Source organism: Piliocolobus tephrosceles, chromosome X (genome assembly GCF_002776525.5).
Source record: "Piliocolobus tephrosceles isolate RC106 chromosome X, ASM277652v3, whole genome shotgun sequence".
Lineage (NCBI taxonomy): Eukaryota > Metazoa > Chordata > Mammalia > Primates > Cercopithecidae > Piliocolobus > Piliocolobus tephrosceles.
The window spans coordinates 68069691-68084843 of record NC_045455.1 but is presented as its reverse complement, the minus strand read 5'-3'; the positions used below and the strand labels follow the sequence as shown (position 1 = coordinate 68084843).

General features: G+C 35.8%; 1 protein-coding gene across 3 annotated transcripts in view; it reads left to right on the top strand.

Moving 5' to 3' along the window:
* The window catches only part of FNDC3A (fibronectin type III domain containing 3A), a 223825-nt gene that overhangs the window by 31196 nt on the left and 177476 nt on the right, over nt 1-15153 (top strand). For 2 of the 3 annotated variants that reach the window (XM_023187363.2, XM_023187362.2), the window contains exon 2: nt 4470-4607. In XM_023187363.2, coding sequence (XP_023043131.1) covers nt 4509-4607 — 99 coding nt within the window. In that variant the 5' untranslated portion in view covers nt 4470-4508. Of the gene's footprint in view, nt 1-4469; nt 4608-15153 lie in introns of those variants that run through there. The other variant, XM_023187365.1, reaches the window with a different exon arrangement.

The following is a 15153-nucleotide window of genomic DNA, read 5'->3' as shown; positions in this document are numbered from 1 at the left end:
CTATTGGGATTTTGATAGGGATTGCATGGAATCTGCAGATTGCTTTGGATAGTATGGACATCTTAACAATATGGAATCTTTCACTTTGTGAACGTGGGTGTTTTCTGCATTTGTGTTTTTAATTTCTTTCAGCAATGTTTTGTAGTTTTCAGTGTATGGCTTTCACCTCCTTGATTAGGTTTATTCCTAAGTATTTTATTCTTTTGGTTGCTATTGTAAATGGAATTTTTTAAATTTCTTTTTCAAATTTTCATTGTTATATATACAAACAATGGATTTTTATGTGTTGATTTTGTATTCTACAACTTTGCTGAATGAACTTATTAGTTCTAACAGTTTTTTTTTTTTGTGTGTGTAATCTTTAGGGTTTTCTGCCTGTAAGATTATATTATCTGTGAATAGAGGTAATTTTATTTCTTCCTGTCCAGTTTAGATGCCTTTTATTCCTTTTTCTTGCTCAGTTGCCCTGGGTAGAACTTCCAGTACTGTGTTGAATAGAAATAGCAAAAGTGAGCATCCTTGCCTTTTCCTATCTTAAAGGAAAAACTTCCAGTCTTCCACCAGCGAGTGTGATCTTTCCTGTAGGTTTTTCATATATGGCCTTTATTTTGTTGAGGTATATTTCTTCTACTATTAGTTTATTGAGTGTTTTTTATTATGAAAGGGTGTTAAATTTGTCAAATGCTTTTTCTGCATCAGTTGAGATGATCATGTGGTAACTTTAACCTTTAAAAATAATTTTTTGAAGGATAATATACATAAAGAAGTGCATATATGATCAGTATACAGCTTAGTGAATAACTTAATGGTAATCATCACATAACAGCCCCCCAGCTCCAGACATAGTATAGTACCATCACCCAAGCAACTGCCTTCATGCCTTGCCCGTGTTCCCATCGTTTCTTCCTTGTCAAAGGCAACCACTGTCCTGACTCTTAATACCATAAATTGTTTTTTTCTGTTTTTCAACCTCCTGTAAATAAAATTGTGCAGCCTGTATTCTTCTGTGTGTTTTTCATGAATGTTGTGTTTGTGAGATTTATCCATGTTGTTTCCTGTATCACTAGTTCATTAATTTTCATTGCTGCATATAGTCCATTGAATGAAAGAGCCACAGTTTATTTACAGAGGACCTTTAGGGCTATTAACAAGTAATGGCTCCTATGAGCCTTCTTGTATCTACCAGGAATTTAATAGCTGGATCATACCTGGGTCATAGAGGATGAATATGTTCAACCTTAGTAGATAATGTCAAACTTTTCCTAAGTGATTTTACGAATTTTCATTTCTGTTCCATATGAGTTTGCCTCCATAGCCTCATTATCACTTGATAGTCTTTTTCATTTCATTTTATTGGCCTCTTGCATTTCCACTTTTTTTATTTTTGAGACAGGGTCTCCCTCTATCGCCCGGGCTGGAGTGCAGTGGCATGATCTCGGCTCACTGCAACCTCCACCTCCCAGGTTCAAGTGATTCTCCTGCCTCAGTCTCCCGAGTAGCTGGAATTACAGGCACCTGCCACCACACTCAGTTAAGTTTTTTATGTTTAATAGAGACAGGGTTTCACCATGTTGGCCATGCTGATCTTGATCTCCTGACCTCAAGTGATCTGCCTACCTCAGCCTCCCAAAGTCCTGGGATTACAGACATGAACCACTGCACCCAGCCACATTTCTGCTTTTGTGGGGAGTAGATTCAAGTCTCTTATTATTTTTCTATCTTTTTTTAAAAATAATTTGTAGGAGGCTGGTATATATTCAAAATGTATGCTCTTTGTTGTATATGTTGTAAATATCTTTTTTCAGTTTGTGATTTACCTTTTCATTCTCTTAAAGCTTTTTAAAAGAAATTACGGTTAATTCTAATGAAATCTAATATATTGTTTTTCTTTATGTTTTAAGAAATGTATTTTATATCTTGTTTAAGAAATCTTTCTCTGTCCCAAGGTTATGAAGATATTCTTCTGCGTTATCTTTTAGGACCTTTTCTTTGGTTAAACCTCGTATGTTCAGATCTGCAACCTCTCTTACATTTAAAACAACATTGTTTAATTTGACACTAATTAAAATATTAGACCTACAAAAAAAATGTTGCAAGAATAGTACAAAGATATCCAGATTTTTTTCACCCAGAGTCTGCAAATGTTTATTTATGTATTTTGCAAGATTCCACATGCAACACTGATCCAAACATTAATATTTCACATTATTGCTACATAAATAAATGTTGACATATCAACAGTGATATGCTGGAGCTATCTTAACTTGTGTACAAAAGTTGGTTGTTAAAATTCAGGAATTTGCAGGTCAATTTAAAATCATTGGTAGTTTGAAGTGGGCTGTGGCAGGGAAGTATTTACTCTGTGGACGTTAACACATGCTGTAAGTTATTTCTATTCTTTTAAAAAATACATCAAATATTACATTATAAAAAATAAAAATAAGTGTATAACTAAAACTAAGAGGCTGTTTGAGGTCACAAGATAAGACTAGAATGTAGAAAGTGAGTAGTAACAAAATTAGAAGTAATTTATTGAAGGAAGAAACTGACAGTATTCTCTACAGAAGGAATGAAAGGAATGTCTGGTTTCTAAATGCCAGCATTTGAGTTGCAGGGTAAAAGTTTTGAATTTGCAAGCTTAAATAAAACCAACTACTTTGGGTGTGATAGATATGGCCATACAATAAACCAATTTATAAATGAAACTTTAGTGTGTCCTAGTTTTAAAAAGACTAAAATGAAAGATAATACCTTAGGCAAATTGACCAATGTGTTGAAAATTTTAAAAAGGTAATGACTTAAATGGAATGGTAAATATTGAAATATAGCATGTGGCTCTATACCCAATCTCTGATAGCACTAGTATTGGAATTAAGTTGAAGATTCAAAAGAAAATCTGTATTTCTATTTGTAAAACTACCAGTCCATCCCTTGAAACAAAACTTTGGTTATATCTTCATTGTTACATTCTAAAATTAAAATAATAATGGCGGCCTGCATTTTAGCTGAACCTAGTATATAGAATATTGCAAATAGAATAAAATGACAGAATTTAAATGGCTCAGTGGTTTTTATTTTTTAAAATTTATTAAGAAAATTGAATTGCATACAAAATCGCTCTTGTTAATCTCAAATTAGCTTCTTGGAAATGTTTCTTACACTAACTGTTGTGATATGCAAGTGGGAGAAATAATACATTTATTGTTTCTCATAATTCTTTGTATATTCCACAGAGCAACATTATTAGACAAGATTTAAAGTACTTAGTGATTTGATTGGACTTTAAGTAATATAGGAATACAGGTTATGCCAGAAGTTAGATTTGCATTAGTTTATATATAAACATGTTTAAAGAATATGCATTTTCATGAGACAGTTAAATAATATAAAATGACACATTTTATATTATTGTGGTATTAATTATGAAATCTTTAAGTAGATACCTATACTGAATAATTTTTAAGACATTATAGTAGTTGTTGTATATCTACATGAAAAATTATTTTCAAGCTAAATCAACTTGTGAGGTTCGGCAGAGTCAGGATTTTAAATAAATAACATGAATTTAATCTCTTATAAAAGTTAACCCTTTTGACACTACTGAATTGTAGAATGCTGTAAACATTCCAAAATGTTTATTTAAATTTTCAATATAGATTCAGTGTATTTATTATTATACTCAATTTGCTCATCTTGAAATGTAATTTGCTGATGTTTTATTAGTTAACTTTGTATATGATAGACTAATATTGCTTACATTATCTTTTACTTTTATTTTTGTATGTGGTACTGTCTGTACAGTTAAAGATTTCTAAATGTATATGTTTTTTCATTGAAATTACTGATTTATTGTAAATAGGTATCACTTAGAAAAGAGTAATACAACCAAAATAAATAATATAAGAGCTTGAAACTTCAAACTTGAAGGTTCTTCAATAATCCTGAGCAGATTTTTCTACCATTGTGTTTTGTCTGAGGAATCAGTGAAAAATCATTATTATTCTTGTGTTGCTCCTAGAGACAGATAGGGTGATGAGGGGGATTGAGTCTTCATAATTACCTTGTCTGCCCATAGAAAAAAATTAGTGACAGTTGCCTCACTGAATCACTGTATTTTAGTGCCTATCCCAGTGTTTAGATTAAGTAATGGTGGTTAAATTAAATAAAATATTATATAGAGATGGAAGGGGTGGAGAGACAGACATAGAATTTAAATAGAGCCTGCAGATATTCTCTTTAATATATAAACTTACTGACTACTTTGACAAACAAAGTAATTTGAATTGTAAGAAATGTATTTCCTTAAATGGCTTATTGATTGGAAAAAAAAAAGTAGTCAACAGAGTATTCTAGAATTTCTTTTGACAAGAATATCTTTTTAGGTTAAAAAATGAAACATCTTGAATGTACAATGTTTTACTATATTTTAAGGATGTACTTACAAATGACTATATATGTTTGTTTTTCAGAGTTGGAGCATTATTCAGTATATTAATGTCTTATTGATAATGGCAGAACATCCACCACTACTGGATACAACTCAGATCTTAAGTAGTGATATTTCTCTTTTGTCTGCCCCTATTGTAAGTGCAGATGGAACACAACAGGTAAGAAAACTGAAATATTTATTTGTGTTGAATACACATATATTTATGCAAAATTTAAAACAAATCACAATAGTGAGTTCCTGTTAATTCGTGTTTTAAATTCCCAGTTCAAAATGTTGTTCAGTTTTATAAGATGATAAACATAATGAGACTGTTTCTGAAGTTTCTTCTAAAATGTCTTGTGAATTAATGGTCAGATTTCTTCCTTTTTTTTTTTTTTTTTTTTTGTTGAGACGGAGTTTCGCTGTGTCGCCCAGGCTGGAGTGCAGTGGCCGGATCTCAGCTCACTGCAAGCTCCGCCTCCCGGGTTTACGCCATTCTCCTGCCTCAGCCTCCCGAGTAGCTGGGACTACAGGCGCCCACCACCTCGCCCAGCTAGTTTTTTGTATTTTTTGGTAGAGACGGGGTTTCACCGTGTTAGCCAGGATGGTCTCGATCTGCTGACCTCGTGATCCGCCCGTCTCGGCCTCCCAAAGTGCTGGGATTACAGGCTTCAGCCACCGCGCCCAGCCCCAGATTTCTTATGTGTATATTTAGTTGCCTTCAAGTTGTTTTTGTTTTCCTTTAGACAAATAGTGTGCTAGTCCCCGAGTTTAGCCTTGTACCTTAATGATTATTATAAATCATTTCAAATCATTATGAAATTATGATTTTTGCCTACTATGTAGTAATAAAACGTTGTCTTTTCCTTCCCATTCTCCTCTCCCTTCCAGAAGTAAATACACAATTCCTGAAAAGCTGATCGATTTTTTTCCCCAGCTCAGGTCTTTATTTAAAATGTTGTGGTTGCACTGATTTCACTATTCCCACAGTAATCCTAAAAGGGATAGAAATAATAAGCTTTCACAAGTACTTACTATGTGCCAGGCAATGTGCTTCATTCTCACAACTATCTTATATGGTAGGTATTTTAACAGTAGATGAGGAAACAAACACTAAGAACATAATAAATGATAATGAGGAAGAGAAGGAACAGTTTAGGTGCCCATTATGTAATAAACATTGTGCTAAGAGCTTTATGATCTCATTTAATTCTTTCAACAATTCTATGAGGTAGGTACACCTGCCCGTATTTTGCAGCTGAAGCAAAATGAGTTTCAGAAAGGCTTAAATAACTTGTTCAGCATCATACAAAGCTTATGCCCCTGTTACTCATACTGCTTCCCTGGGAAACTTTAAAAAAAAGAAAGTCAGATTTTCTTTATAAACTTAGTATCTATAGTAGGTAATTATGATTTGCTTACAAGATGAAGGGCTATTATTGAAAAATTCATAGCAATTGGCTTGGATTCTAAATTATTCTGTTCTGTGTAAACATGGCAAAAAGTGTTGTGTCCTGGTTTTAATTGTTGTACATGCTCTGATTCCAGCAATTTCATTCCACGAACTTGCTTTTCATGGTCAAATTTAAGTCTGTTAAGATTTTCTGCTCACAAAAATAGTAGATGTGGCAGGTATTCATTTACTTTATGAGGTTGTCCAAGTGTCTTCAGTTATCATTTGTTGCCTCAGGCCAGTCACTAGTTTCAAGTTGTTGATAATCTAATGTATGAAAGAATCTATTAAGCAGTTAATTACGGTACATTGATATAGTTGCTATAGTTGTATATTCTATTAAGGGGAAGACAGCAGGCTGAAATAACTCCGTGATGTCATCCCAAGACTTTTCTCTCCTTCCTCCAGAAGGAAATTTGGTTAGCAGAATTTTTTTGAAATCTTGAAGGCACCATGGCTCTCATGTAACAGTAATGGTGTAGATGGCTATAGAGAAAGGATCTGGGAATAGAAGAACCTACTAGCAAGATTTAAAGGAGCAGGTGGAGTTAGGAGGTCTAGGGACAGGTTTTTTGGTAGAGTTTAAAAACAAACAAACATTTCAGGAAGTGTATAGTAAAGCCTTGAATTCTAACTAGCAGGTTGCATGTAGTTTAGTAGGGAGAGAGCTAAACACGAATGGAAGAAAACACTGGACTGGCATGATAGATTTGAATTTGATTTTGGTTGCCGAAGACAAGTTACTTAACTTCTCTGAATGTGTTTGCTTCTCTAGAAAATTGAGGTAATAATATCTTAAAGTAGTTACAGCTATGTGGGTGAAAGGAGCCTGAAGGAGCTCAGTAGATGTTTGCTGAATCCTAAATAAAGCACTCAATAAATGTTTAAAAGACTGAAGAAACTTTAGATATCCCAGTCAGGATTTAAATAACTAGAGATAGTTATAATAAGCAGTGGATCAGAAAATGTGGAGATAGTTATGAAGGATGCATATGAAGTGTAAAGAGTGAACCAATGGCTATGGTAGAATGTAAGGGACTATATACAAAGTAGATAATAATTAGAGGTGGGAGGGCAATGAACTTGACAGCGGACATTTCTTTGTCTTAACACAAGAACTTATTGGTATGCCAAGTTATAGCTTACCTATGGAGATATGACACAACTTAGTTGATGCCTGTTTAGCCACAGACTAAAAGACTGTTCCTGATAGATGGAAGTGTCATGCACAAGCATGATGTTAAAAATTCAAGATGGCATATTTTGTCCCTTGTCTTGACTTTTCTTCAGAATATTACGCTGCATGGAATGATTTCTCTTCTACTCTTTGGATCAAATTAACTTTCTTGTAGTTGGCTATTAAGATTATCTGTCTCATTAATATTTTCTGGTTTAATACAGTAAACATATTTTCTCCTGTATCATGTTACACACAGTGGGTCTTTTGGCTTATGAATTATACTAGAGGGAATCTCTCCTGACGTCACTGCTGGTGTTGCCTTTAGGGAGACTGTAATAGGCATTTATTATTCGTTTTGAAAAGCCTCCCTTTTTTATTATTATAATAGACTTTATTTTTAGAGCAGTTTTAGGCTTATAAGAAAAATTGAGCAGATAGTACAAAGTTCTCATATACCACCTCTTCTCCAGTTTCCTCATTTATTAACATCTTGTATTAGTGAGATATATTCGTTACAACTAAAGAACCAGTATTGATGCATTGTTATTAAGTAAGGTCCATAGAGTTCACTCTTGGTGTTGTACAGCGGTTCTTCAGGTCTTAACAAGTGAGTAATGTTATGTATCATTACAGTATCATACAGAATAGTTTCACTGCCCTAAAAATCCCGTGCTTCACCTTTTCATTCTTCCTTTACTCCCCCCAAACCCTTAGCAACCACTGATCTTTTTACTTTCTCTCTATAGTTTTATGTTTTTAAGAATGCAATACAGTATGTAGCCCTTTCAGACTGGCTTCTCCCACTTAGCATTATGGTGTAGATATTTTCTTTCCTTGGCTTAATAGCTCATTTCTTTTTCATTATTGAATAATACTTCATTGTATAGATGGACCAGTTGTTTATTCACTCGTCTGTTGAAGGACATCTTGGTCACTTCCAGCTTTAGGCTGTCATAAATAAATCTGCTTTAAACATTCATGTGCAGATTTTTGGGTGTACATAAGTTTTAATTCATGTAGATAAATACCTAGGAACGTGATTGCTGGATTGTGTGGTAGGACTATGTTTGGCTTTGTAAGAAACTATGAAGCTGTCTTCTAAGGTGGCTGTACCATTGTACATTCTTTGTTACATGATTGACTTGAGATATCTTTTTCTGATAGCAGAAGGAAAGCCTGTATGAATGTGTGTGCCCTGTTAGAATCTCCAAACCAGTTTTACAGAACATGAGCTTCAAGCACAATTGGAATGCTCAGTTCTATTCTCTATTGCCACCATCTAAAGAAAATTTCAGATGTTTTAGTTTCTTGTGTGGTTTATCAGTTTACTAATGTATCTTCTCTTAATTTCTACTTATTTACCTTTCAAAAGGATTGAATGCATTTAAAGTTTTGGTTAAGAGCTTTAAAAATTTAGCCTGCTTATTATACTTTTTTTTTTTTGAGACAGAGTCTTGCTGTGTCGCCCAGGCTGGAGTGCAGTGGCCGGATCTCAGCTCACTGTAAGCTCTACCTCCCAGGTTTACACCATTCTCCTGCCTCAGCCTCCCGAGTAGCTGGGACTACAGGCGTCCGCCACCTCACCCGGCTAGTTTTTTGTATTTTTTAGTAGAGACGGGGTTTCACTGTGTTAGCCAGGATGGTCTCGATCTTCTGACATGGTGATCTGCCCGTCTCGGCCTCCCAAAGTGCTGGGATTACAGGCTTGAGCCATCATGCCCGACTATTATACTTTATTATACCTTCTCCATTGCATTAATTTTTAAAAATTATTTATGTAACTTCCCGTCTCATTTGTACCCATGGGATTTTAATTTATGGAAGTAACTTTTAAGAGATGGCACACAGAGGCTAATGCCATTGAAAGAAATTTTTATTACTTAAATTTCCCAAAGAAGGGGGTGTATCATGTCATACAGGCAGGGCCAAGGGAGAAGCAGCACATTTTCATCAGGAGGCAGAAGAAGGCATGAGGAGAAAGCCTGGACCAAACCTTTTGTTGGGGTTTTCACAGGAAAGGCAAGGCGAAATAAATAGTGTTGGATTGGCTAGTTTCAATAATTCTGACTATCTTTGGGCTGTAAGGGTGATACCTGGCCCGGGATGATTTGGGGTAGAGTAAATATTGGCTTGGTGTGTAAAAGGTAGATAAGGTGGTTGGCACTATAGACTTGGATGGTTTGGATATAAGAAGTATGCCCCTTGTTATCTATAAGAATTGGCGGCCGGGCGCAGTGGCTCAAGACTGTAATCCCAGCACTTTGGGAGGCCGAGACGGGCGGATCACGAGGTCAGCAGATCGAGACCATCCTGGCTAACGTGGTGAAACCCCATCTCTACCAAAAAATAGAAAAAACTAGCCGGGCAAGGTGGCGGGCGCCTGTAATCCCAGCTACTCGGGAGGCTGAGGCAGGAGAATGGCATGAACCCGGGAGGCGGAGCTTGCAGTGAGCTGAGATCCGGCCACTGCACTCCAGCCTGGGCGACAGAGCAAGACTCCATCTCAAAAAAAAAAAAAAAAAAAAGAATTGGCTATCCCTGTGAGGGGCCATCTCTCCCCAGCAAGTGAGGCCACAGGTGCCAGAACATCAGGAATACAGAAAATAAGAAAATAGGGTTAATATAATTGGCCCTGTGATTAATGGATGCCAATGGACAAATAAAGCATCTAAGAAAACACAGAACATGCCCTCAGCTTTTTAAAACCTGTTTTAAATCATGAAGTATAACATATATTTATAGAAAAGTACATAAAATAAGCATGAAATATAGCATATGATTATAAGGCATAAATCTTGTAACTACAAGCCAAGCTAAGAGATTTAATACTACCAATACCTTAGAAATTGCTTACGTGTTTCTTCCACATCATAACACCCTCTCTCCTTCAGGGTTACCACTACCCTGACTTTTTCTGATAATTGCTTACTGACTTTTCTTTCTAGTTTTATCTATATACACTTCACTATACAACAATAGTGTAGTTTTGCCATTTCTTGATATTTACATAAATTAAACTTGATTTAACTATTCTTTTGTGACTTGCTGATTTTATTCAATGTTGTTTTAAAGATTCCTCCTTACTGTTGTTGAAATTCGTTCTTTTTAGTTTGCTGTGTAAGATTCTATTAGGTGTGAATATAACTAAATGTATTCATTTATCTGTTCTCTTCTTGATGACCATCTTGGGGGTTTCTAGTTTGGGATTATTTTGAACAATGCTTTTTTTCTTTGATTTATCAAACTGGTAATATATATTCTGGCCACAAGTTCTTAGTTAGTCATAAGTGTAGTGAATATTCTCTCTTGTTCTCCTGTTCTAGTTGTCTTTTCACTCTCTTTGATGTCTTTTTTTTTTTTTTTTGAGACAGGGGCTCGCTCTGTCACCCAGGCTGGAGTGCAGTGGCATGATCTCGTCTCACTGCAACCTCTGCCTCCCAGGTTCAAGCGATTCTCCCGCCCAAGCCTCCCAAGTAGCTGAGATCACATGCGCGTGCCACCACGCCAGTCTAATTTTTGTATTTTTAGTAGAGATAGGGTTTCACCATCTGTTGTTGGCCAAGCTGATCTCAAACTCCTGACCTCAAGTGATCCGCCCGCCTCGGTCCTCCAGAGTGCTGGGATTACATATGTGAGCCACCGGCGGCTGGCCTCTTTGGTGTCTTCTGATGGATAGTCTTTAATTTTAATGTGGTCAGATTTACCAATTCCTTTCTTCTAGAGTTAGTGTTCTGTTTCTTCTCTCTATAAAAAAATTTAAAATTTAGCTGAGTGCAGTAGTATATACTTATAGTCCCAGCTACTCAGGAGGCTGAAGTGGTAGAATCACTTAAGCCCAGGAGGTCGAGGCTACAGCGTGCCATGATTATGCCACTGTACTGGCGGGGGCAACAGAGCAAGACCTTGTCTCAAAAAAAATGTTTAAGGTATTTATGAACAGGAATTCCCTGTGCTGAGGCAATGAAACTATTTCTAAAAATACATTCTAAAAACTATCCTTTTGCCTTGAACTTTTTATTCTAAAATCCACTGGAGTTGATTTTTGTGAACTGTATCAAGCATAGGTCCAATTTGACTATTTTTCCCTATATGTGTATACTCAATTATTTCAGCACTGTTTATTGAAAATACTGTTTTCCTGTTGCTCCACAATGGTACTTTTGTCATGTATCTATGATACATTGTTACAGAGATGATCACATATCTCACATATTTGTAGGGTTATATATGGATTTTTAATTCTCTTCCATTGATCTGTTTTATTATCTCTGTGCCAAGAATACGCCAAGTCTTCGTATCTGGTAAGCAAGCCATCCCACCTTATTCTTTGAGAAGGTCTTGGTATTCTTGAGCCTTTATATTTACATATAAATTTTAGAATTAGCTTATCGGTACACACACACATACGTGCACACACACACAACACCTTCTGAGTTTGATTTAGATTACCTTGAATCTGTAGATTGATTGAGGGAAGAATTGGCATCTTTACAATATTGAATTTTCCAGTTGTTGAAGTTGTTGTATTCATCCATTTATTTAGGTTTTTAATGTCACAATGAAGTTTTATAGTTTTTCCCATAAAGGTCTTTAATATCTTTTGTTAAATTTATTCCTGGGCACTTGAGTTTTTATATGCCATTATAAATTGTGTGTGTGTGTGTGTGTGTGTGTGTGTGTGTGTATCATTTTCTGTTCCCGGTGAGTTAGAAGTACAGTTTATTTTTGTATATTGCTTCAGTGTCCAGCAACCTTGCTATACTCATACTCATTTTGAGACTTGTTCTTAGTCTCAAAGAGAGTATTTTCAGCATATTATTAAGCATGATGTTTATTATACATTTTTATACATATTCTTTATAAGAGCTAAAAGGATAAGCCAGGTGCAGTGGCTGACACCAGTAATCCCAGCATTTTACGAGGCTGGGGCGGGCAGATTGCTTGAACATAGGAGTTGGAGACCAGCCTGCGCAACACAGTAAGACTTCATTTATACTAAAAATAAAATTAGCCAGGTGTGGTGGCACACACCTGTAGTACCAGCTACTCAGGAGGCTGAGATGGGAGGATCACTTGAACCTGGGAGGTTGAGTCCGCAGCAAGCTGTGATTATGCCACTGTGCTCCAGTCTGGGCAGCAGAGTGAGACCCAGTTTCATATTTTCTACATTTCTAAGATAATGATATATTTTTCCTTCAAATTTTGATGTCATAATTTACATTAATTTTTGAATGTTTAACTGATACTGTATTTCTGGTTAAACCTAACTTCATTGTGATACATTGTTCTTTTAATGTATTGCTGGATTGGGGTATGCCAATATTTTTTCTTGAATTTTATTTTTAGTCTGTGTTCATGAGTGAGATTGTGCTGTAATGGGCTTTTCCCTAATCTACTGAGTTGGTGTCAAAGATGTGCTAACTTCATGAACTAAACTGTGGAGTGTGCCCTTTTGTTTCTTATTCTTTGGTTAAATTTGTATTTGTTTAAAATTGTTTCTTTCTTATTTGGTATAACTTGTTCAGGGAAATCTTCTGAGCCTAAGTTTCTTTGACTGAAGTATAGAAATGAAGAAGCACATCATTTGCACACTATGAATACTTCATCTTAAGTTTGGAAGTACATTTTTGTAATACTGAGGTAATCTCTGTATGTTTGTTACATAAGTGGTATTAAAATGATTAAGAAAAAATGAGGCCGGGCGCGGTGTCATTTTTTACAAGCCTGTAATCTCAGCACTTTGGGAGGCCGAGGCGGGCGGATCACGAGGTCAGGAGATCGAGACCATCCTGGCTAACATGGTGAAACCCCCTCTCTACTAAAAAATACAAAAAAAAAAATAAACTAGCCAGGCAAGGTGGCTGGCGCCTGTAGTCCCAGCTACTTGGGAAGCTGAGGCAGGAGAATGGCGTGAACCCGGGAGGCAGAGCTTGCAGTGAGCTGAGATCCGACTACTGCACTCCCGTCCAGACCACAGAGCGAGACTCTGTCTCAAAAAAAAAAAAAAAAAAGAAAAATGAGTTTTTAAATAAATGTAGTAAGAACTATTTAAGCACTTATGTTCAGGCATTTGATGCATTTAAAATAAAATTTATTGATGTTATTAATTCAGAATAAAATGTTTAAGGAGAGTGAAGCTAGGGAAAGAAAATATTGTAATAACAGAAAAAAAACGTGAATTAAGGTCATATTAATGATACACGATTTGAGAAATATTAAGGAGGTAAAATTGGTGAACAAGTCATAGAACAAAACTAAGAGAGAGGATAAAAATTTCCCTAGGATTTTCTTTGAAAATGTGAATGGATAGCAAGACCATGTACTAAGTTAAGTCTTATCAGTCAGAAAAGGCAAGATTATTTTATGGTAACAAACAGCCTCTTAATCTCTGTAGTTTACCAAAAGGTTTATTGCTCATATAGCATGTCCTTCACAGGTTTGCTGTGGCTGTGCGCCACAAAATCTTCACCTGAGACCCAGCCCTTATGTAGAATGTTGCTGGTATCCTGGTGAACTACATGCTGATCTCTATTCCATTTTATTGACCAACACAGGGCACATGGCCAAACTTGCCATCAGTGCTGGGAGGTTATAATAGCAGCTACTGTTTGAGCCCTTACCATGTGTTCAGACACTGTGGCAAGTCATGCATTATTTCATTTAATCTTCATGACAATTCTTAGAAGTAGCTTTAATATTTCCATTTCATAGAAACTAAGAATCAGAAAAGTGTTAACTTGTTACTAGGTTAAGTAACATAGCTTCTGAAAGGCAAAAACCAGGATTCAAAGCTAAGTCTTTAAAATTCCTGGTCTTTTATCATGGTCTTAATCACTATAAAAACAGTAAATTAATGGATTAAATTTCAGGAAAAAGATCTGATTTGAACCAGAGACACAGAAATTGTCAAAATAGTTGGGATAGTGAAACCATAGGAATAATGAGTTTTTTCATACTGAGGGAATTTCCATTTGATATGGTAAAAAAAAAAAAAAGAGTCATTTCTGATATAACACCCTAGTGAGTAGGCCTATGTAAGTGGTATTAAAATGATTAATATATACTGCCAAAATGAAAGTAGGTTTATATAATACTACACCTTAACTTGAACACACTAGAGCTTTTCAAAGCCCCCATATGAACATCTTATTCCGCAGCTTTTTCTTTCCAAGTTTTTGGTTAGCTTCTTGTTTTCCCGATTGTTATTGTCACCATAAGCCAACTGTGATGTTAAACCAACTGCCACTGATTGTTTTAGACATGCTTCCCAGGGGGAAAGCTATTTGCAGTAAGGGAGCTCTGAGTTAGGACAAATCAAGACAAGCCTTGGGACTGACTGGGTGTTTCCAGGGAACTGCCAGACAGGTCAAATATGACAGTTCTTTTGGAGATGAGATTTGTATAGTGTTCCAAACCATTCTGTCCCTTCCAGTGGCTGCTAGCCTGCTGGCTTTTACTGCTGCTGTGATTCTGAGACTTTTCCAAGGCTTCTGTGAAGCTGGGTAGACAGAGTAGGAAATAAAGCAAAATAAAATGACACAAAGCTCACTGTCCATATCAGGATCTAGCCGTTTTCCCTGAACATACTGTTGCAAGCCTTTGGTTAATTTCTAGAGTTCTGAAAAAAGTTAGTTTTGACAATTTACGCCTGTGTTCTTACTGCTGTTATGAAGGAATGGATTTTTGGAGGTTAACACTGTGTCATTCCTAATGATGTCATCCAAAATGGAGTTTTTATGGAATAAAAATGCTGTTTGATCAGAGTAGGGCTAATTCTCTATGTAATATAGCGTTTTTCTAGTTTCATTTTATATTTTTATATTGGTATCTAAACTTTGGAAAACAGGGTTTATTATTTACCAACAAGTACAATGAATCAGTTTCTTCATCACATGACTGTATGTATAGAATAAAACTATGTTCAAAGCCTGCTGGGTGAACAATTGTAAAAAGAAGGTATTTTTTTTTTTCATCTGACTCAGATCCTTACTTCAGAAATTTGCAATGAATTTCACAGGTCAACAAGTTTCCTTACTTGAGGGCCCTCATCATTTTTGTGGATACATGTTAAGCTTTCATGCATAGCAGGCT